The sequence below is a fragment of the Biomphalaria glabrata genome, chromosome 18 (assembly GCF_947242115.1).
Source record: "Biomphalaria glabrata chromosome 18, xgBioGlab47.1, whole genome shotgun sequence".
In the NCBI taxonomy this organism is placed as follows: Eukaryota; Metazoa; Mollusca; class Gastropoda; family Planorbidae; genus Biomphalaria; species Biomphalaria glabrata.
Genome location: NC_074728.1, coordinates 21,960,357 through 21,985,040, shown reverse-complemented (window position 1 = coordinate 21,985,040; position 24,684 = coordinate 21,960,357). Strand labels below are relative to the sequence as shown.

Genomic DNA, 24,684 nt, shown 5'->3' with positions numbered 1-24,684 from the left:
CGACCATGGTAGTTTGGCTGGGCATCGGCTCTGTGGTCGTCATGCAAGCGTATGGGGAAGGGGTGGGAGAGACACCTTAGATCAGACCCACACATGCCAAGTACTAGAAAGATCAGTGCTGGCGGATGGGTCACGAAGACCAATGTTCCTGCTCAGCGAAGGCAGGGGTAATAGCTGTAATGACAGAGTGATCGCCAGCAAACCATACCGAGACCAATTGTTATAGAAGGCCTGAACCCTTACCTGCAACGTCACAACCTGTCTGTGCAGGACTGTACGACATGGTAACGAGCTATTGGACTAAGCTGTGACATTGCAGATCAGTGTTTAAACCTATAACGAATGGTCTCCGTCATACCCAGAATAAGTGCTGAATGCCGAGACAATGACTTGGGCTATTCCTCACTTAATGATTTTGTTCTGTTTCTTGGTGTTATGTCATTCACAGTACAGTAAACAGATCAGCCTACACATTCATCAAACCACAGACATGCACAGACTGGTGAATTGTGATTATATGAGATAGTAAATGTGTATATGGACAGTGGGTTTACATCGATCACCACATATAGACACAAGGTGTGCATCGCTCAATCGCTACGAAAAAAAAACTACAATACAACTATTCGCTCAAATTAAAAATTTTATTGATTGATAAATCAGGAGACAAAATAAATATTGAAAACAACAAAACAATTAAAAAGAAAACAAAAGAAATGAATTCTTACAAGAAATGATTAAAAAACAGCAGATTCATGTGCGGACTACAAAAGTTGCCATCATTATTTCCCCTTGCTGAACACATATTGTAAGTAATTACTTTGCTTATTTCCCTTTTACTGAATACAACACATTTTTCTTCAAGAGTTGTGCATGGCTTACTTCCCCTACATTTAAAATTTGTATCACCTAGACTGTAGAAGATAGTGCTTTTACATGCTAAAATACAGCTTAAAATGACCATACTACCTTGTCCATAATTATTATTACTTTTACACAGCGTATCCTTCATGTTATAGCAAGCCCAGGACACTATGGTGATATCCTTATTGTGGGCTTGTGGGAGAAGGGTGTATCTGGGAAAAGGTAACCGTGCTGCGTTACACACTTGACTCAGGGAATACAACTCAAGGATTCAAACTGGTACCACTTGATAGGTTAGCCAGGCTGATTAAGCCCCTCATCCCAAAACAGAAATTGTCAAACTTGAAAAATGTTAAAAAAAAAAAAAGAAATGAAGATGTAGCCTCTTGAGTGGTGTCACATGGCAGTGAGAGTATATGGTCTAGTCAAAGCAACATTCACAAGTCCAGTGGAATACAATATCTATATGCATGGGGATGAGCTTCACAGTGTGACAGTCTAGAATGAGACACACAGCACTACAAGTAGGAACTAACCAGTTAGCTGTAGGTTGTTATTTTTTTGTTTTTGTTTTACAGATTAATGAATGAACAAAAAAATATATAAACAACTAGAAACCAAAAGAAAATCTGATGCAATATGACAACAAAATGATTGCTTATACATGATGTAATACTGCTGTAAGGTACAACTTTTGCTGGTTGTTTTTTTTTTCACTAAGTTTTAAATAATCTGAATATCAGAACAACAAATCTTGCATACCGTTAAGTTTTTTTTTTTTATTTGTTTTTTTCAAACAAGACACTATTTTCATTAACCTTTATCTTTAAACCATTAATTAAACAGAACTACTAAAGAACTCTGGGATAAAAGTGGTCAGATAGTGACCACATCACTGAACTCAAAAAGATCAGTTACTTACAGCTTCCATTAGAACTAAAACAAAACAAACCATTCTCTTTCCAAACTAATAAAAGTTTCTCTATTTACATTGTTAAGAATCTAGATATCAAAATGCAATCTACAAAATAAAAGCAACATTAACATGGTATTTGATGGTTTATGTGTTAAACAAAATAAAGGTGAACAAGTTTTATCATAAATATTTGTCAAACATAAAAAAACAAGAAGAAATAAAACCATAACATTTTGGTTTGTGTGTTACTATCAACATCAATAATGAAATGAAAACTTTGGTAGACTTATGCCTGTGAACTAAACCGAATAACGACATTGTTTTAAATACAAATGGCACCAAAGAATGTTTAACATGTTTTGAAAACAAGAATAAAACCAGAAACAAGTTACATCATGTAAGAGATAAGATATGGACCTTGTACAAGGTTATAAATTTTAACTACATACACTAAAAATCTACTCTACAGTAAAGCAACATAAGAACATGTCAGAATAATGACACAAATATAAACTAGACAGTGCAAAAGAGAAGCAGACAAATGAAATTAAGGGCCAAACATAGACAAAAGAGAGACGCAATGACAAAGAGCTTAACTGAGACAGAGCCATATAGACACAAGAAAAATATTAAAAAAAACTTTAAAAAAAAAATGCTTATATCATATCATATATCGTCATATCAATTAGTTAGGAACAGTCTTTTAATTAAATTCGTAATATATCTAGACTAACACTAATAAATCTGTGCGATTTGAAATATTTTTACCAAGTGTTTTTGTTTAGCATAACTTTATGCTTTTAGCTTTCTCAATACCCTATGATCCTATCCCTTGTCTGGACCAGTTGGGAAAGATGTGTGGATAGGAAGAAGGGGGTATCTGGGTGAGTGTTACCTTGATCGTTGTTAAATGTATTTCTTTTTTTAAAGTTGAATAACCTAAATTTAAACTTGAGGGCTCACTGTCTCATCAATCTAACACACTAACTGATGTGCCAGCAAAGTGCTAATGAAAAAAGAAAGTTTTATAGTTATCTATTTTAGTTTCAAACTATTTCTTTCTAAAAAAAATATAAAATTGACTAATTCAACTAGCACCACCACACCAGTCAAGTACAATTTCTTTCCCTTGCTAAAAAGAGAATAATTAATTACTTATAGTTAATCAACTAATTGAGTTGTTGTTCTTTAGTCCTGTTATGTCAGGTAAAAGAAATAATTGTGAGAAATTTCAGCTTGATCCGAGATTGGGTGTGAGAAAAATAACGCGCACACATTTTTTTACCAGACAGACAGTGAGTTGATAAAAGCTTTGTGAAAAAGAGAGCTAAACAGAGGAAAAGTGAAACAGAGAAAAAAAAAAGAAAGCTGTAGAGAATATAAAGAAAAATATTAACATTAAGAAAACTAAAAAAATTCATACTCTAGCGCAGAGTCCTACCATATGTGTATGTCTAGGAGACCTACCACAGCTGTAAGATCTAGAGGACCTACCATATGTGTATGTCTAGGAGACCTACCCCAGCTGTAAGATCTAGAGGACCTACCATATGTGTATGTCTAGGAGACCTACCCCAGCTGTAAGATCTAGAGGACCTACCATATGTGCAAGATTAATTAAATTCAATTAAATCCTATGATATGTACAAAATTTATTAAATTCGATATAAGTCCTATCATATGTGCAAGGATTGAATCATTCCATATCTGTTATGATGAGCCCCAGAGGTCAAAACATTATGTTGGAAAATTAAAAAGAAATTTGATTTCCTTTGGTCAATGCATGCGCCATTTAATGTTGGTAGAACATATTTAGGCATATTTATTCTTATGTTACAGGCTATGTGTATCTCTCAAAAACCATACCATTCACATACACTAATGTCAATATCTGAATAATCTCATCTTAACAAATGTTTGAAAAAAAAAAAAAGGAAAATTTAGCTTCAAAAGAAGGAAGTTAGGAGTTCAAAATGAGATTGCATTAAGATGTAAGCATGCAATGATGTACCATGTAGTTTTATAGGACTCTTTGTTTCCTAATTAATCAGTTTACAGGTACTGGAGATAAACGGTCAAATCTCATCTTTAGGGATTAATAGTCTTATTTACACATATTCTTCTAAACTATCAAGGCACCCAAAGTGATCTAAAATATCCACAGTCTTTGATGAGATCTAAAATAAACTGAAGACACTGCCTTTTAATTTATAATACTACTCAATTTTGAGTTCTAGTCTATGTAGAAAGAGAAACATTAAATTATTTAATGCCGAGGGCGAGGCTTGTCTAGCAATGCCATCATGATTAGTTAGTTAGTTAGTCTATCTCTATGCACAATCTAATAGCATCTCCATATGGATAACTTCGACAGATCTATGTGTACATATATCTTTTTGTTTTCATATATAAACAATTTTTATATAACATCCGATTGCAGTTTCAAAGCTAATCAAGAAAACTTTATGTTATCCTCTTAGTACCTTTTGGATTTACAATACAACTTGGATCTTTGATCTAATCTTATAAAATACAGACGGTGCTTCAAAAAAGGAGATGATTACAGTTGATTTTGTTTTAATGACTGCCAGTGACAGATCTTTATGGAGACAGCTTACTGCCCAATGCGCCGAACGGCGCGGGAGGACCTAAGTCTAAGTAAGTCTGTTTTAATGACTAGGTTTCAATAGAAAATTAGGTGAAATCTTGTAGAGGTGAATTCTCTAAGTGGCCTATAACATAATTACAAAATAAAAATTATAAAAATGCTTGGACATAAAGTAAGAAAGAAATAATAAGGCGAAGCTAGAATAGGTCAACAAACACTAATAAAAAGCAGCAGGTTATTTAATTTAAAAGAAAAGTTAAAAAAAAAAAAATCAACACAGCAAATAAGTTGGGACGAGTACTTGGGACAAGGACAAATAAGGACAAACATACTTATAGAAGGACATTAAGGACTTGCATTCAACTTGCGTTAAACTTAAAGTGCAAAAGAGTACACACATATAATTAATAACCTCATAATTATAACACAGGTTTCATCTCTTTAGAAAATTATTTTTTTTTACACACATAAATTTGTTTCTGTTTTGGTTAAACTTTGTCGCAGATTTTATTCTATTTAGCCCAGTTGCGTACGTCCTTTTGTACGCAGTTAGATTTGACAAGATTAAACAAGAAGAAAAAAAATATGAACAGAGTGTGACTATGTACAGGTACAATCAATAAAATATATTATATATATGTATATATATTATGTAAATTTAAAAAAAAAAATACAACATTAATATACAAGAAATAAAAATAGAATAGGTATCACATACAATTTAAAAATATATATTTATATATACATTACAGTGACAGAATGATAACACATTTCCCACCATTTCCATTGCTTTGACGTAAAAAAACAACTTTTTAACTAACAACTGTAACAGAAAAAATAACTTATTACAGGTAATAACAAAACAATAGTGACTAACTGCTAGTTAAATTTGAGATTACATTCTTTTATATGCTTGTATCATGTTTACATCCAATGACACATCACTTTCAAGAGAAGTCTATAACCATCTTGCTAAGGAAAGTAGCACTTTTGGATGCCTCCAAGCAAAGAGTGTTGCAGAATAAATCGCTCCGTCTGCCCAAAAACCAGTGTCTATCAAGCTGTGGTTCTGTCGACCCTCCTGTATGGATCCGAGACATGGGTGCTATACAGAAAGCAACTAAGGCTTTCACCAAAGATGTCTGCGCTCCACCATGGGCATACACTGGCAAGACCACACTACTAATAATTATGTACTTATGAATGCTGGTATGCACAGTATAGAGGGACTGCTAGTTTGACAGCTACGCTGGGCAGGGCACATATCCTGTATGGGAGAGGACTGTTCGCCAAAGGCAGTGCTTTTTGGTGAGCTGACCAAAAGGAAATCTACAGCTGAGAACTAATGTAGATGGCAGAAAGGGAACATAAACTGACCACCAGCAGACAATGGTTAAGTCTACGCTGGCTGTGTGTGAAAAATGTAGATCACAGCTAGGACAGCTCAGCCACAAGAAATACTGCACTTCTGAATCTTTAGACCCAAAGACTAGCCTTATTATTATTATCATCATGCTTTAAGAATATATTATATTCTTACATAAAATAAAAATGAGGATGACTTAAAAATAGAACCTAATGCAACCAAGAAGAATAACAACAGAAGGGCATTAATCACAGAATTCCCCCAACCTTTCTGAGACTTGAACTTCAGCAGGCCACGGGAACCCTGTCAAATCATTTAAAATCTGAGACAACTAGTTGTGTCTATATTAACATTTTATTCATTCAGAATCAAAAGGGATGTGTTGAGCAAGCAACCTGCAGACGCAGGAGTTGAGAGGTGGGGAGGGGCCAATGACCTGAACAGAACAAAATAAATGCGAGCAAATGTGTAACTGAGTATCGCGGAAAAAATTAAACAATGAGATTAATGAAATAAAACTTGACACACTTATTTATTCAAGGAAAGGGGGAGGAATCGCAATAATCTGGGGGAAAGGTGGAGGGGGGAGGTGGAGAAAGCATTTTTTTTTTTTTTAAAAAGTTAAAATCAATCTACCCAGCATGAGTCATTTTAAAACAATGGCATCCTCTTACCCCATGTCTGAACATGTTAACAAAAAATTGGGGTCATCTTTTCTTTACGTTCCAATAATTTCACAGCGAAGGCCATAGCTTATTCAACAGAGCAGATCACTTTGTTTTTTGTTTTAATAGCAAATTTCTTTTGCTTCTTTAAAAATTATTTCTTTCAACTAAAATATATAAAAATAACAAAACAATTGCCTAACAACATTTACTTGCCTAAATGCGTTAAATACAAAATATTAGAAGCAGCTGGTTACAAAAATTATGGGATGCTTTCCTTAAATATAAATAAAATAATAAACAATTGCTGGGGTTACTATAACCTTCTTGATAATGAAAAAAAAAATTAATTCTTCTCGCTGTTTTAAAATTGTATTAAAACAAGTAAATATGAACCTTTTCATAGAAACAAAATTTAAGTTTTTTAAAAAACAAAATTCATTCTCTGAACGCAGTAATTCGTTTCGTGTGAATTAAACATGAAATTAACTAATTTCACAATAACTTAGAATCAGATCATTTTTATAAAAGAAACAAATCTCAAAAGCTTTTTCAAAGCGAGATTAGAAAAAGCTCAACAAACAATAACTAACAAATAAAAATTTTAAAAATTTGCAGAATCAAACTTAGGTCAGACCTAAGCAGTAGATCAAAGTAGCTTTTCAAAGCGCAAGGCTATCTAGATGTACAAGTTTAGTCCTGGCCAATAGAAAGAACCTTTTTTTTCCCCCTTTTTTTTCCCCCTAGATTAAAGAGCTTGTGGATAAGGTTCCTTGAAATGTACACAAAATGAGGCATGTTAAACAACAGTGTAAATTAACAATACGATTAAATGTGTTGATTCTTTAATCTAATGGAATATTCTTCCAAACAATGTATCCTCTCTTCCCCCCCCCCCCCCCCCCCACATGAGAGTTCGAACCAAGAGATAAGAGAGGTCACCCTAAAATAATAAGATAATAAGATACATACATGTACGGAGTACATCCAAATAAAATTAACAAATTTAATCTTCAGTGTCCGAAACCAGTTTCTCTCCTCCCCCCTCCGCCTCTGACACACCCCTCCTCTTGCTTGCTGTGCCGAGGACACAAGACAACACACGCTTCCAGGCTGCCGCAACATCTTATGAAAGAATCTGGCACTAAATGCAGAAAATTTATGGTGGGAGAAGGGTGTGCAGGCGGAATCTGTCTCGGATCTGTGGGCGTACATCTTGCCTCTGTTGGAAAAATGTAGACAAAATTATTTAAACATTTAAGTATGGAACCCTACATAAACCAATACAGAAGTCTAAATAGAAACAAATTTTCATAAGAGTCTGTTTGGGGTTAAATGTTTGTTTGTTAAATGTTTTACATGTTTCTGATGTTCCCTCAGAGTTTAAGATTTTCTTCCTAGTCCAAGCCTTCCGCAGGATGACGGGGGTGGGAGCGGGGAGGGATTGAACCCAGGACCACCGATAGGTCAGAACGACAGTCCAGCACTGAAACCGCACAATCAGGCAGCCATCCAGTCAAGAGCAAAGACCTTTAAGACCAAGGGGTCTTGGGTTTGAATCCTGGTCTGAGATTTTGAAGTTCAGGGCACCCCTGAGTTTTCCCAATTAAGGGTATTAGACATATGTTGGCCAAGTGATGTTCATTGGTCATTGTGCAGGCCAGGTTTCAAAGGGGTAAATTAATAATCTACCTTTTACTTAGTTCTTAGTCGCAATTAATAGGAAAACATTATGAGCATTAGCAATATATGGGGAGGGTTAGACATGTGCTCATTCATTCCAAATGATAAGAAGTGACAACTGTTTTGTTAACTTTTCCAGATCTCGCATAAATGTACCGATTAAAAATTTAAAACAAAGTTTAGCTATGTGTTCCTCTTATTTCTTCTTTTTTTTTTTTAATAGTGAAAAACCGCAGGCATTTAGAGCTTTTCATTTTGTTTTGTTTTTCAAATGAAGTCAGCCAGTCTCAGTGTTTCGGACCAACTTTAAAAAAAGGAGTAGTCTCTCTTTGTTAGGGATTCCAATGCTAAATGTCACTATGGCAAATAGGAGCTAATTAGATAAAGCAGTGATGACCTAAACACGGCCCAAAGGCCACATGACGAGGTTCCTTCTGACCCAATGATACGTCAGCACAAAGTGTAGAAAATCGGCCATAAAAAAAAAAAAAAAAAAATTATCTTTCTCTCCATTAGGGCCCCAACTTTTTCTCAGATTGATTGGTACCCTGACCTTTAACATTTGTGTGTTTACAAGATGGGACTCTAAATGTACAATATACAAGGAAAAGTGAATGGATCTTTACTTGTTTGTGGAACTTGATAATAAGCCAATATATTTGTTTTATAAAGAAAGAACAAGATATAAACATATACAACATATAAACGGCATTCTTAAACAAATATGATGGTATTCTTGGTTTGAGCTGTGAATAAACGATTGTTAAACTAAACAAGAACGCGTGAGGGAGAAATAGCGTTAACAATTATTTAAGGGGACTAAACTCAACAAATTTAGGCCTATCTGTAAATACTGAAGTATTAGTTTCCTAGTTGCTATTAAACAAAATAATGAATTACCAGTAATTGTCTAATTGGTTACTTTTTGTTTTTATTGATTCATGTCTTGTCTATGTCAATAAGCAATTGTGCGAAGTTTCAACTTGATCCAAGAATGGATGTGGGGAGAAATAACGTGTACACACTTTTTACCAGACAGACAGAGTGAGTTGATATAAGCTTTGTAAAAGATTTCTGTTTCAATTTTTTTAACAATTAGCTGCAAGGTCTAAACTCATTTCCAAAATTTTCAGTTGCAATAGCAGCAATATATCCCTAGAGTCCACATCTACTACATAAGAAAGAGAAAAAAGACTGACCTTGACCCTCAACTCCTCCAAGAAAGGAAGGATCTTCAACAATTCTTTGTCATCTCGGTTAACGAACCAGCTCTCAATAGGAATTCCATTGTCCAGCTGAGCATCAGAAAAAAAACAAGAAAAAAGTGAGTACTGGAAAGTAGAATACTTCAAGAATTTTTTAAAAATTTATTTTGTTAAATAACAACATACAAAAATGAAACATTTTCTGAAACGAAAATATGCGTGTCCTATGAAGGTTAAAAAATAACATTTTCAAGCTAATAAAAAACATTCTTTCTGCTTTTTCTGACCTAAGCCCAAAATCAATTTTTTTAAAATTTACTATCAATGGTTATTTCTTCAACAGAAAAATTTTGACTTCTCAAGTTTGGTTAAAGAAATTTGTAGTCCCTTCAAGTGGTATGAATTCGATGTGCTATTTTTGCCATTCATAAATGCTCTTTTCTATTTGTTAATGTGCAAACTAAAAGTTCAACTTAAAATCTAGCACATATCTAAGGTAGAAACGGTAAGATTCGTTTTTAGTTGTAAGTTTAAGTGAGTAACTGACCTGGTAACCAAATGCCTGCGGAGAGTTGTCTATGATGACAGTTTTGGCTAGATCTCGCCCTAGAATGGATAAGTCTTTGATGTAGTAGCCATTCACACATACACAGTGTTCACGGAACAACCGATGCCTGGGAACAGAGATGGAATCCAAGAGTCAATTCATGCCTCATATAATTATTCCATAACACAGAATAGATCATGATGGTTCCAGGTTCAATCCCTGCCTGGAGGAGGTGTGGGATGGGAGATAATTATCTTTATGGCTGGAGAAACAACTGAAACTTGTCAGGTCAATGTTCTCTGCAATGTCATCCCCAAAGTGAAAGCAGATTTTTGTACAAAACCAATTTCATTTCACACTTCTTTTTAATGAAAAGATCATTTTAATATACATAATATATATATATGATGATTTTGTGTGACTACCGGCACCTATTTTTAATACAAAAAAAGCATGTACATACTCCAATAACCATTGAAACAAAGGGATATTACAAATACCGGACTATCAATAGAAATAGTATGACTAAAAACTAACTAGGTAAAACATTTAAAAAGTGTATGTGAAATGAAGAGACTATTGAGCAAAAAAAAAGAAGAAAAAAATTTTGTGACTGACTTTATCAATTATTTGAGTCTCAATAATAGATTAATTTATTAAGAGACTCATGAAAACAAAAAAAAGTGTTATTTCCCTTAATGTAACAATGACTGAAAACTAACAAAAAAACATTGAAATTTTTTTTATGAAATATGGCCTCCGTCGGTCGTACAACTGGATAGAATGTACCCCATTGAGACTTTTGGATATATGAGGAATAACTAGGGTATCATGTGGCCAGCACAATGACCAACTGTTTTTCCTTCCTCAACATATGTCAGGTACCTAACACAGTTGAGTGGACTCAGTGGTGTGGGGGCATCCTAATATCAGTCTTCACAGAGAAACAAACCCAACACCCCCCAGTTCAGATGCAATACGCTTTACCACTCAGCGACCAGTCCCACTAATAACAAACTATTAAGAAAACAACAAATGTTCAAACTCACTTGATCAACTTCTTCTCAGGGTCTAGAAGATTCATCAATTTGTCCGCATAAACTTTCTTTGAGGCAGTGAAAAGGATCACCTCAAAGTGCTGGGACACTGCTTCCAGGAACTCGCGGAAAAATGGCCGCGTCCTGACGAACACCTGCAGAATAGAAACAATTTATTTCATTCAAAGTATCATGACTCTGATCTATGAACATAATATACAAATATTGTGCATGTTGTTTGTTGAATGTGAATAGTTAAATAATTTATTTTTTTGGTATTGACCTACAAAGTTTGCCACATCCAACACAGATAAAATCATGGTCTTGCAAGTATAACAGACAATTATAACATTTTATACATATCCATGTTTTCTAATGGGGGGGTGCAGTGGCTGAGTGGTTAAGTGCTTGGCTACCAAACCTGGGGTCCAGGGTTCAAATCTTGGTGAAGAATGGGTACCAGAAATTAATTGGTGAAAGTAAAGCCAGTTTGTCATTGTGACACATGACACCCAGCTCATTAACCATTGGCCAAAGAAACAGATGACCTTAACAATTATCTGCCTCATGGATCACAAGGTCTGAAAGAGAAACTTTACTAGCTTCGATGTTTTCTATTAACAAAATATCACTACTCTTTATAACCTCATTCAGCCACACTATCAGATTTCTAACTTATCCTGTTCAAAACTTTTTTTTTATTCAATGGAAATATTTTTAAAGTTGTTATTTTACTAAAGCAATGGTACAGCAGTCTTAAAAAATGTGGAAGAAATCAAGGATATTTTGTTCTTATCTACACATCAGCACAATTTCTAGTTTTAAGGACAGAGTTCTTCCTCTTTAGATAACCTCTGCTTTGTTTGGTTTTTTAAAAAGGATTTTTTATATTTTGCTTTTTTATTGTTATGTCTAGATCTATTACAAATTTAATCACATGACTAATTGATACAACTATGATTAATATAAGCTTTGTTTTCTTTTTTTAAGTATTTTTTTTTATTTTCTTATTATTTGCACTTAAAGATGTTAGTGTTTTTATGTTTTAGATAAAAACATCTCCATGGCACATTTGGATTAAAAACAAAAATACAACAACTTGCTCTAAAAAAAAATAAATTCAGATAAACCAAAATAGTCTTTTACAAATCTGTAACATTAAGCTAATAGGAACTTTGTTTAAAAACTTTTAGAATATGATGGCCATTGTGCAGTTTAGTTGAAGCCTATGGGAGATAACTCACTTTGTAAGAGACTTCTTGAAACAGAACCGGGAAAGAGAAAGCAGCGTCTTCCAACTCGGTCAGACTACAATGAACTAGAGTTTCATCCTGAGGAAAATAAGACAAGCAGCATGTCAGAGACAAATAATTTTATATAAAGCAACTCAGAAATTACTTTTTAACACAGTACATTCACAAACAAAATTGTTGATATGTAGCGTAAACGTTATATATCAGTAGGCTATATGCAATAGTCTACTAGTTATACTAACACTAGATTGCCTTTTAGGTTTGTACAGTAAAGGGTAATATTATGACTTAAACTGAAAACATGTATGTCTTAATGGAAAAAAGGTGATAAGCTTTCCTTAACTTTTTCTCTCCTAATTGATGATGCAAACGTTGATTCGACCCACATTAAACTAAACTGATAATGGATTTATAAACTTTAATTTGTGTTGTGTAAAAAGAGCATGCCTTCTTCTACAATTCAATACCAAATATAAACTTTTCTGATAAAAAACAAACAGATTGTTTCATCAATTTTCAGCATTAAAAATGTAAGAATAGAATCAATACAATCGTAAGTCACCACCATGTATAAATAGCTTATTATTTTCCTTTAGTTTTATTTCAACTAGAGTTGTAAAAATTTTATTGTGGGCATCATAGCTGAATGGTTAATAGCTAGGCTTCCAAACCAAGGGAGTCTCAAGTTCAAATTTCAGCAAAGACCCTACTCTAATGAGGCGGCTGAAAGCTATGTTAGTTACATTACACCCTCATTAACTGTCAAGACACAGAAACAAATGAGCTTTACATCATCTCCCCTAATAGGTCTGAAAGGAGTACTCTTTTGTGTTTGGCCTGGTCCTTTAAATGAATTTGCTTACATATACAATTTGGAAAATCTAGGTAGACTAAAGAAACCTTTGATAATGAATTAGAAGTTAAGTCATAGATCTATTAAACTTATTTTTATTCTCATACACCAGTGTTTCCCAAATGTATTCTTTAACTGAACACTTCACACATTCTGAGTATTCAGATGAACACCTATACTTATTTTAATTGGAGAGACTAATTCATGTGGTGGCCTACTAGTTAATCATTCCACCTACTTAGGCCTTGTTGAATGCTAGTGTTCTGCGGAACACAGTTTGGGAAACAGTGTCATAGACAATCCAGTGAGCATTTTGTAAATATTTTGTTTAATGTTTTTGTCCATAAAAGTGTGATATCAGAACAAAAAAAGTGGGACATTAGCTACTTTCAAACCTAGGCACAGCTGAAACAAAATGAAGACACAAATAGAAGGACTATTTAAATGTGGACGCAGTCCTAGAGATTATTCGACATGTGGGGGGGGGGGGGGGGACCTCCTTACCAGATCTAGAACTAATGAGAATTCTGGAGAGCTCCTGGTTTTCAGGGGCAGCGCTGGCACTCGTGCTCTCAGCTCATCTGTCAGAGGAGGCAAACTCCTGATGATAGTGTACCTGGAGGAGGTAAACAAGGATTCGAAAAACTGTTAACACTCTAGGTGAACGCAGCCATCTTCAACTATGTGCTACTTAGAGAACCAATCGTAAGGGGGCTAAAAAGAATCATGCAATATCAGACAATGCTTAAAATAAAATGAATTGTAAAAGGGACATAACGAGGACAGAAAAAAAAGGTTTTGACAAAGGCAGATAACTAACTCTATTTAGTGGCTCATTACCCAATGGTTCTAACATACTGTCTAAAACATAGTGTCTAAAACATAGTGTTTAAAACATAGTGTCTAAAACATACTGTCTAAAACATAGTGTCTAAAACATAGTGTCTAAAACATAGTGTTTAAAACATAGTGTTTAAAACATAGTGTCTAAAACATACTGTCTAAAACATAGTGTCTAAAACATACTGTCTAAAACAAACCAAGCTGCTCCAACAGTATTATGTTTCTAAATGAACTAGTTGATTTAAAGGGGTTCTTAACATCCAAATACAGTACAATATCAAATATAAAATACCTTACTTTATTTTAAAAAGAGATTTAAAATTTACAGTTAATTATATCCCCTCTAAAATAATTTCATTTCACACGAAAATTAAAATGTCTAGCTAATGATTTGTAGCAGTCTCAACAGGGGTAGTAATATATTTTGCAGAAATGTTGCCAAAGAGATCTTAACTACCGATGAATTTGTAATAAACAGAGTATGTGGCTTACAAGACAGACCTCTGTGATTCAAGTTTTTTTTTTATTAGTAAAAAAATGTTTCCTTTTTTCTCTTAATAACATTAGGTACAGAAAAATAACACAGGACAGTAAAGGGAGACAACTTTTCAGTATATTAAAACTAATACAAAGAAAAACAAAAAATACTTCTAAAAAAAAAAAAAAAAAAAAGCTTATATTAAGTGCAGTTGTATCAGTGTGAATAAATTGTATAATTATAGGCATGATTGACCTAGACATATAAATCTGCATATAGAAATTTTGTTTAGCTTTTAGTTTTGTCAATGCGCTATGATCCTATCATTTGTCTAGACCAGTTGTGAAGGGGACAGAAGAAGGGGTATCTTGGTGAATTTTTACATGTTCATTTTTTAAATTCATTTTGAAAAAAAAAGTTTATTCAAGATTCCTCAATGTAAGTAATTCAACTTATACCAACAGATCTGTCAAGTGCAATTTCTTTCCCATGTTCAAGATAAGAAACAAAATAATTAATTACGAATAGTTAATTAAGTAATTGGTTATATTTTTTTTTTACTAATGTGTTGTAAGGTAAAAGAAATGATTGTGCCAAATTTCAGCTTGATCCCAGATTAGGTGTGCGAGAAATAACGTGCACAAACTTTTTACCAGACAGAGTGAGTTGGTATAAGCTTTGTAAAAATGAAAGTTTCAATACTAACGGATCTTGTAATTCAGTATCCCATTCATATCCTTCTTCTGTTCCGTCTCCTTCCTCCTCAGTGCTGAAGCTGCCGCAGTCTGTTTGAGCCTCCATGGCCACCTCCCCAGGGCAGCAGCCGGAACTGTGGTAGGCAGCGGCGCTGTTCACAGCAAGGTGGGGGTGGTGATACGGGTGGTGCATGCCATCGGTTCCACACGAAGTGACGCCGCTCGTGGTCCCCATCTGGAGGTGGTTGCTGGCACCGCAGACGTTGGTTGAGGCGGCAGTGGCTGGACCACTGTTATTGCTGCTGTTGTTGTTGTTGTCTTCAGACAACATGAGCTCCTTGCAGTCGACGTTGACGTCCATTGTCGGATCTTCATTCTCTTTGCCTGGTCAATGGAAACACAAAAGTGTACAAGCATATGAAGCACAATATCAGTGGCGTAGCTAGGTTGGGGGAAGGGGTCCAAATTTAAGAATAAACCCGGGCCCCCACTTCAGGGGGGTACCCAAATGAGTGTCAGAAATATTTTTTTTAAATTAAATATTATGCCATTATCTCCTTTACTCTTAAGTAAATAATCCTTTTACCTTGATCTATGCCAAAGGCAGATGAGTGAACAATGCAAAGGAGATGAACTTTGAATGCACTAATTAGATAGGGCAGATTTTTAACGTTCCCTTCCCACCTTCAGGCTTTTCCAATATACAAAGACTAAAACTAAATTTCAAAAAGAGGGCAGATCATCAGGCTATAAAAACTTAAACAATAGCATAGCAACCCCACATAAATGAATGCACCCCCCCCATCAAAAAAAAAATTTAAAACATAGGGAATAATGTTAAAAACCCTATTCAACAAAACCTACTAGACATAGTGCTCTCTATGACTGTGTCGATCATCACATCGTCCAGTTCTAACACCCGAGCAATGGCCTCCAAGTCTGTGACTGTTGTACTACACTCTGCGTCTGGGATTTAAAAAATAAGATTTAAGATTAGCACTTTTGAATTTGACGTAAAAAAAATGTATTTAAAAAAAAACTATTTTTAACAGCAAATATGCTAATGAAGTGCATCACTTGTAGCTAGAAAACAAAGGAATTTAACTGATAGTCAAGTTTTTCCTTTCAGACATTGTGAACTATAAGGCAGATGATATAAATGTCATCTGTTTCTGAGGCCCACGGTTAATGAGAGTGTCATGTGGCCAGCACAACGACCAAAGCCTTTACTTTTTCCCAACTAATGTCTGGTATCCAATAGAGCTGGGTGGACTCAAGGCGCTCAAAGATCCTGAAATTTAACTCCCAGTTTCCACCAGAATTCTAACGCAGTGCCCCTGGTTTGGAAACCAAGCGCTTTAGAGCAAACCAATCTGGAATTAAATCTATGTGGTCCCAACTAAAAGAGCTAAAACTTAAAGCAAAAGTATTCTTTATTTCCATTTTCTGTTGTTCACACATGTTGTAAGCTTTTGTAAGGGGAGACAATAATGTTCTGGGTCAGTAATAGGATTGAATATTTTTTAAACATTCTTTATGACTATTCATAAATAATTTAAAAAAAAAAAAAAAAGCTAGTATATAGAGCAACTTTCAAGCTTATAGCATGCTCAGAGCGCCAGTGTCCAGAATCTTTTGTGAGGGTATATGGGAGAAAGCTTCTGTGCTGCCTTTAGGCGCTCAGCAAGCACAAGTCGGGATTTTTCCACATATCTGGTTTGTGCAATTTAAACTTACATTTTCTGAATCCAAATGGTCTTTCTTCCTTCTATTCAGACTCTTGTGTGTCACTAGGTCAAGATCTAGAATCATGGCATATAACCCTTATACTATTTACCCCAGTAAACAAGAGATGAACAAGCCATTTTAAATGTAAGCTAGACTCATCCTACCTGTATGTGGGTGAAAGGGGGGGTAGATAGGTGAGAACAATGTCCCCAGGACTGTGGTCCTGGCCGGACTAATACTAGCCAGTGGGGCAGGATCTCCTTGTTTGTTCTTTGCCTTGCGACCTGGTGGGGTAACAATTAAATAGTGAGTGAAAAAAAATATTATTTTAACTTGATGAAACTTTAAAAAAAAACAGAGCCTAAATATTATAAATTTGTTTGTTAATTGAATAGTAATGGGGAAGAGGAAAAAACAACATGACATGACAACTTCATAAAATATTCCTAACAAGCTCACAAGATCTGGAAGCATACACAGAGTTCAGGTTCAATTAAATTTCAAATCAGTATTGAGCCTTTAAACCCTTGGCTTCCGACTCAGGGTCCTGGGTTCAAATCCTGGTGAAGACAGTGATTTTTAATTTCGGGATTTTTAAACACACAGCTCTGAGGGGTGCGTACATTAGTTAGGAAAAGTAAAGGTGGTTAACCCTGAACCACAGAAACAGATGACCTTAACATCATCTGCCCTATAGATCGCATGGTCTGAAAGGGGAAATTTTTATTGATTTACATCATCAGAAATTAAAACTTTCAAATGATTTGTTTTAAACAAATACATTGTCTTGTCATTGGAAGAACCATTATTTTATTCAGAAAATGGCAATGAGTCTTTAGATATCTATTGAATTCTTTTCTAAGACAATACTTTGAAATGTAATAATATATGTAGGTACAGATATAAAATCCTATCTAGTCATTAAGTAAATACCTTTTCGCCTGGTGGTAGTGGTGCCAGGATGTGGTGAAGATGTAATAAGATCAATATCACCATTCATCTGTAAGCCACAATTGTTGTTTCCGTTGACCATTTTGACCACTGGAGTAGTGGTCCTCTCTCTGCGTAACTTCTTGCTGGGAGTCAGTGGTGGCTTGGGCTAAAGGAAGAGACCATAATGACAGGAATGTTAGGCTGTGATTATTAAAATTGCCTGCATCTGTGCGTTTTTTTTTGTTTTATTTTTGTAATAAGTTTCAGACCTTCCTTCGTAAATGAAGATAATTACATCTCAGCCCGAACCTCCAGTGGGACAACAGGAGATGACAGCGTGAAGAGTTCATGCTTAGAACTAATGTGATGATAAGCTGAAGCTCATGCCTCATGACCAGCAGGAGCATGCCTCATGGCCAGGTTATTTCTGATAATCTATCATATAAAGCAGGGTGCTAGAGGCCAAAAGTAATTGGCAACTAAGTTGTTAAAAGAAGTTTTAAGTCCTAATGGAAAGTAACATTTTAGATCTAAGAGAGAGAACTTTATTTATCCCTATTCCCAAAGTAAAGATGATCTCATTGGTGGAGTTACGGAAATCATGCAAATATCACAAAACCTTTGAAATAATATTTTTGCCTTTCAATATATGTTTTTGCATTGTTAGTTAAGAAAGAAGATAATCTCCTTCTGGCAGTAATTTGAACCTTGATGTGAATATGACTGATGACTTCACAGTCATCCTAATGATATAAAGCTGACAAAGATAACATTTAGAAGGTACAGCCCTAGGCTTCAGAGGATAAGTCCTACTGGATTAGAATTACATCAAATTTATGATAAATGCTGTCTGGGAGACATAAACATAAGGAAATGTTCGGATATTATGTAACGACTGGAAGACAGGGGGTATAAAAATGTGTGTTCTATGTGATCTTTAGCGATACCTAATATATGAACATTCCCTGTCATTACTTTTTTATTTACACCTAGGGTCTTCACCAACTGCCCATCCAAACATTCTCAAAACAAATCATTCAAAGCATTACCACGGGTTGTTTCTCCCGGCACTTAGCGTTGTTCATTAGCCTTTTCTTCCTCCCGATTGAAGAGGCTAGGTGGTTTTCTGTCTTGCACCCAAAGTTAGAGGCGACCATTTCTTCTGTCTTGATGCGGAGCTGCATGATTTAATTCTAATTGACTGAAAAAAATGAGAACAAATAAAAGTTCAAAGACATGAGTAGAGTCAAAAAGCAAAGATAATGAAACAAACTTAAAGTTAATGTGACAATTTTATTACTTTTGTATTTCAATTTAATGTGGCAATTCTTAACTTATATATTACAGGCGTTACTTTAAAAAAGAAGATAATTTCATCCTACTCATTTCATTTATCAATCTAGTCATGCAAGTTAATCACTTAAATGACTTAAACTCTGCTAGGTCGTTGGTTGTCCTGGCTGATTCAGGTAACCCAATCCATTCTCTAATAGCTCTAGGGAAGAAGGAGCACTTGTATGAATTTGTTCTAGCGTTTGGAATTAGAAATGTGACTGTAACCTTGAGTTTTTCTGAGTATTTCATTAGGTTTTGTTTTTCTATTTGTAAGTTATGGTTGAGTGTTTTATGTATTATAGCTACTTTTTATTCTTCTGTTCTGAAGTGTCTAGAAGTTGAGGGATTTCACTAATGGTGTTACTCTAATCAAATTGGAATATTCATTTGTTATAAATCTCTATTTTGTATTGGTTATAGTTTCGTTGTGTTTTCTTATTTTTTACAATTTTTATTCTTCAGCTTAGAGAAGATACAACATAACAGACAATTATAATTCTCTATTGGAATACTTGACATGAAGCTTGTATAGAACATACTGGCAACAAGCCAGGCAATATTTGTGATACCTGAATAAAAATGGTAAATTCTATTTACAGTATGGTCAAGCTGTACTGTATGCTTAGGGATTCAATTATAAAAGATTAACTCAATTACCATTCAATGCAGGCAAAAAATACACATTTTATAATAAAATTGAAGTCATTTTAAATTGAATTGAGATAATAATATTAACAATAATCAAACATCCTAAGTGGCAAGCTGATAAATTATTTTTAGGTTAAAAAATATAATCAACACAACCTAAAAAAAGAAATCAACTATTTTTGGTGATGTTTTCATGAAATAATATATTAAATTCTTGACACAGCCATCCATAATAAAGATACATTGGCATCACATTTTTTAGTCTTCAATATGAAAAAAAAAAGTTGTTCCTGTACAAATGACAAAGTTGAAAAAAAAACAACAACGCAGTTTTGTGATTGTCCCCTCCCCTAGTGCTATTTGAATCTTTGCAGCTTTACTGAATGAATGAAAAAAAAAAGGTGTGTTGGGGGGGGGGGCGACATTATGTAGGTCGATCTACTTGACAACAATTAGTGGGCAGCCAGTTTAATGACTTAAGCAATTTCAGCAGGGTCAAAATGACCTGGCACTGTATGAAGTTATGTTGCTTCCAGCTTCCAAGGACGAGGGATTTCTCTTTCTTTTTAACGAAAAAAAATGGCGAGCTAAAATAAATTGTATAATTAGCTAGATAGAAGTAGAACGGTGTAAAGCAGGAAATAATTTTTAAAATGCCTGCCTCATTTCCGTTTTGCCAATATGGCAGAAGTTTAGTCATATCCAGTTGGGGGTGTCTGGAAATTTAGGCACCGGATATTTAGGCACCGGATATTTAGGCACCCAGAAATTTACACACCCGGAAATTTAGACACCGGATAATTATGCACTTTTTTTCACAAGGCGGAAAATTAGGCACTCTTTAATGACAACCTTAATTATTAACATAATTTAAAAGTTTTAACATATATTTTATCCTTAGGCTGTGGGCTACTGGTGACGTTATCAAAAAAAAAAAAAAAAGCAAGTATAACGATTCTAGCTACATTTTCATGATACAAAAGAAAAGAAGACAAAACGGGAAAAACTTAAATATCCGGTGCCTAGATTTCCTAGATTCCCGGTTGGAAAGGACTACAACTTTTGGCGAGGCCATAGAAAGAAACAAACATTTTCACTATAACTTCCATTTTAGCTTTGTTTGAATACCTCTTGTCGTCTGCTGGAAATATTAAGTACAAGAAGTGCCCTCTTAAGTATTTAATGAAATTACTACTAAGAGATCTAAAAATGACATAATTATTGTGTGTTCAAGAAGGGTGGAGTTATATACCCAGTGTGTGGTCTTTTACCTTGTATATGGTCGTTTATCCCATATATATATATAGGCATTCATTAAGTTTGTGGTCATTTACCACATCTGCTGTTTACACTGTTCTTATTTACTTCATCTGTTGTCATTTACCCTGATTGGCCAACAACTGCGGTAAATTGATTTTTTTCCCCATATTAATTTTTATAAATGGCAGGGTCGGATTTACCACAGTGCTTAATGGGCGGCTGCCTATAGGGCCTCCACAAACTCAGCCCAAGACCCGTGCACATTACTAACGCTGCTTTATCGATGACGATATGGGAAGTTTTGAAAACAAGTTGAAACAGCTACACGACCTTTGACCCTTCTTTTTTTTCCCCTCTTCTAGAGCAGCGCAGAGAAGAGGAGGCGGGAGGGGAGGGGGAGAGAAGGTTGGATCATCAGCACTATTTTTGTCTTCAGCTCGACATCCCCCCGCCCCCAAACCATCGCCCCACTCACCAACATTGCCCCGCATTTTTTCACGTTCGTCCTGAGCATTGTGAAGAAGGAAACATGGAAGGGGGGAGAGAGAGGTGAGCACCTAAAGCAACGAGGTGAGCCAGCTCGCTCGATGTCAAGGCTCCGCGCCACACGAGTGAGACAAGCCCGCCTCAACGCGCGCAAAATCAAAATTTGGGGGCGGCCATTGTCGAGGCAGCTTTATGCGCGTAACTGTATTTTTAAACTCTGTTTAAAGGAGTAGTCTAATGAAAACCTACAATGTATTTGCGTAAAAGTCTGAACTCAACTCTGAACAAAAGTTTCTATCAGTATTCAGCCTCATGCCAAAGCTAGACCTAGCATCCCTTCCGCTTTCGTTTCAACATCACCGCCACAATCCGGGACTACTTTCATTCACAAAACCTTGAGAAAACAAAAGCTCGCGCTCCAAGCGGTAAACTCCCGCCTCCTCGTCAACCCTCATTCTCTCGCCCCCCCCCCTCCCCGTGATGATCGATGTCAGATAGGGTGACACACCCACGCGACCAGGCTTTATCACAACAATGCAGGCTTGAGAACAGCGGTACTCACTCCCAGGAGCTGCCGTATAGCGACAGCTAGTGTCCAAACTATTCACATCACAGGGGGACAGGTCGAAGGGAAAAAACTCGTCTGATAAAAAAAAAAAAACTATCCCTAACGTAGCGTAACATAATTCAGTCAATCTGTTCTAGAAATGAATCTTTCTGCTTTAAGAAATGAAATGTTATGACTTCAGAAATGTATTGTTCTCCCTTAAAAATGTTTCTTGGTTACGAAATGAATATTTTTGATAATAGAAATTAAGGCAATCAAGTAAAATAAGTTTGGTATACATGATTAACAAACATGACCTGCAATTGAATGTAACTGCCCCGACAGGACCTGCAAGTGAATGTAACTGTCCCAACAGGACCTGCAAGTGAATGTAACTGTCCCAACAGGACCTGCAAGTGCATGTTACTGTCCCAACAGGACCTGCAAGTGAATGTAACTGTCCCAACAGTTACCTGCAAGTGAATGTAACTGTCCCAACAGGACCTGCAAGTGAATGTAACTGTCCCAACAGGACCTTCAAGTGAATGTAACTGTCCCAACAGGACCTGAAAAAGAAACTAACTGTCCCAACAGGACCTGCAAGTGAATGTAACTGTCCCAACAGGACCTGAAAGTGAATTAAACTGCTCGTCCATTTCTCTGTAAATGAAAACAAAACTTTATCAGCTTTACACTACAACGTCACGTGCTTGGGTCTCACGTAAGCCCCCACGTCACACCAACCCAAAACTCGACGCTGGCTTAAAAATGGGTAGCAATGGTAGATGGTCCCACGAGAAGTGTTGCTGAGGGAAAGAGAGCAATTTTTTTATTCTTTTTTTTTTTAACGGAGCCTTCTTCTACGACCACGTACGTAGCATGTACACAAAAAACGCATTGGTGGAGGGTGGTAGTAACTCTGCCTCGGTGTCCATCAGCTTCCAGCGTGCCGGCGCGTGTATATATTTGCCGAGAGATGGCCAGAGATTAACAAACGATTAGCAAGACGCAGGTTTACATAAGAAACTAACAAGAACGAAAAAGACACACTAATACGATCTACCTTTCTTAAGCTAAGCGTTGGGTTTGGTCAGATTGATACCCATCACATTTAACTGGTCAAATATTTAACTGTTTGACATGTATATTGCTCAAGCTTGGGAAGGGGGGGGGGGCTTAGAGGACACCACTTCATTTGGACCTCATTCACCAACCGTAAACAAACAACATTTAGCCACGTGGTGCTCTATCTCTTCTATATAATTTACGATCTCATGTTTAATTCATGATGGTTGTCATGTGACATTTTTTTCATTGTTTTATCAATAAGATCACGTGACTAAATGTTGGTATCTGACTTAAGATGGGGGCGTTAGGGCGGTTGGTCGTTGTGCTGGCCACGTGGCACCCTCGTTAACCGTCTGTCGTAGAAGCAGGCGAGCTTTACATTATCTAACTCGATAGATCGTAGGGTCTAAAAGATGTACCCAACACCGCTAGATTATTCAAAGATTCGTATTACGCGCGTATCAAGCAGTTCATAAAATCGGAGCACAGCCGAAGATACAGCCTTGATACGTGTTGCAAATTTAGCGATACAGTCTTGATGCAGGTGGCAACGTTGTGGACATTCTTGATACAGCATTACAGATAATGTCTAAACGCGAAGCAACGCATGTGATACAGACTTGATAAAATTTAAAGATAATCTTGACATCTAGACGAGTTGTTGCAAAGGTATTAAAGAAAGAAATAAACACTATAAAAATTTCTTAAAAAAAAAAACAAAGCTAACATAGGGGAAAGAACTGCACATTTACAGCTGTCTATCAATACTGTATGTTTTATTTCCTTTTTTGTAAATATCAAACAAAATTGATTAATTAGCACTAATTAATTAATTGGCTATAGAATTGGATTCTGCCGAGCTATCCAACTTCTTAAAAAAATAACAAAGCTAACATAGGGGAAAGAACTGCACATTTACAGCTGTCTATCAATACTGTATGTTTTATTTCCTTTTTTGTAAATATCAAACAAAATTGATTAATTAGCACTAATTAATTGATTGGCTATAGAATTGGATTCTGCCGAGCTATCCAACTTCTTAAAAAAATAACATAGTTCATCCACACGTCCATTTAGTCTGTACACCGTATACACCAAGAGTGTTGCTATTTATGGATGTTTGAATATCGCGTTTTCTAGGTCAACGTGTGATAATACAAACAAAAAACCTTGAATCAGTCAGTGTATTCATAACAGTACACTAACACCCGCCGTCCGCGTAGCGCAGGGGATAGCGCGCTGGACTTCTAATCCAGAGGTCGCGGGTTCGAATCCCGCCGTGGATGTTACTTTTTTTTTTTTAAATACTTTTTACCTTTTTTTTTTTTAATTTTATGAAACTGATGAACTGAATCAATAAGAAGAAAAAAAAATCAACGAATTAGTCAATTAATTACTGGTAATGCATTATTTCGTTTGATACAAACAAGGGAACTTAATCCTTCAGCATTCACAGAAATGGTTTCGTCCCCTGCGATAACTGAACACTATATTTCTCCCACACGCATTCTCGGATCAAGTTGAAACTTTAAACAATTATTTATGGTAAATAACAAAGTCTGAATGAATTTTAAAAATGAACTAGCTATGGGTAATTAAATTATTTTGTTTGATGGCGAAAAAGATAAATAACTTCTACATGTTTAAGCGCAGACTTATTTCCCTT

At 35.5% G+C, this 24,684-nt stretch overlaps 1 protein-coding gene and 1 non-coding gene across 4 annotated transcripts in view; one reads left to right on the top strand and one right to left on the bottom strand.

Annotated features, from left to right (window-relative positions):
- Window positions 1-625: 625 nt before the first annotated feature.
- LOC106053290 (CTD small phosphatase-like protein 2-B) overlaps window positions 626-24,684 on the bottom strand; it is a 40,186-nt gene continuing 16,127 nt past the window's right edge. For all 3 annotated transcript variants that reach the window (XM_056016917.1, XM_056016918.1, XM_056016919.1), the window contains exons 2-12: window positions 18,724-18,875; window positions 17,675-17,840; window positions 16,906-17,025; window positions 15,878-15,979; window positions 15,025-15,397; window positions 13,502-13,613; window positions 12,136-12,222; window positions 10,904-11,046; window positions 9,855-9,981; window positions 9,302-9,397; window positions 626-7,641 (exon numbers count right to left, since the gene is read on the bottom strand). In XM_056016917.1, coding sequence (XP_055872892.1) covers window positions 7,579-7,641; window positions 9,302-9,397; window positions 9,855-9,981; window positions 10,904-11,046; window positions 12,136-12,222; window positions 13,502-13,613; window positions 15,025-15,397; window positions 15,878-15,979; window positions 16,906-17,025; window positions 17,675-17,840; window positions 18,724-18,858 — 1,524 coding nt within the window. In that variant the 5' untranslated portion in view covers window positions 18,859-18,875 and the 3' untranslated portion in view covers window positions 626-7,578. The remainder of the gene's footprint in view (window positions 7,642-9,301; window positions 9,398-9,854; window positions 9,982-10,903; window positions 11,047-12,135; window positions 12,223-13,501; window positions 13,614-15,024; window positions 15,398-15,877; window positions 15,980-16,905; window positions 17,026-17,674; window positions 17,841-18,723; window positions 18,876-24,684) is intronic.
- Trnar-ucu (transfer RNA arginine (anticodon UCU)) lies at window positions 24,232-24,304 on the top strand. The gene has a single exon. It is a non-coding gene; the product is annotated as a tRNA-Arg (tRNA).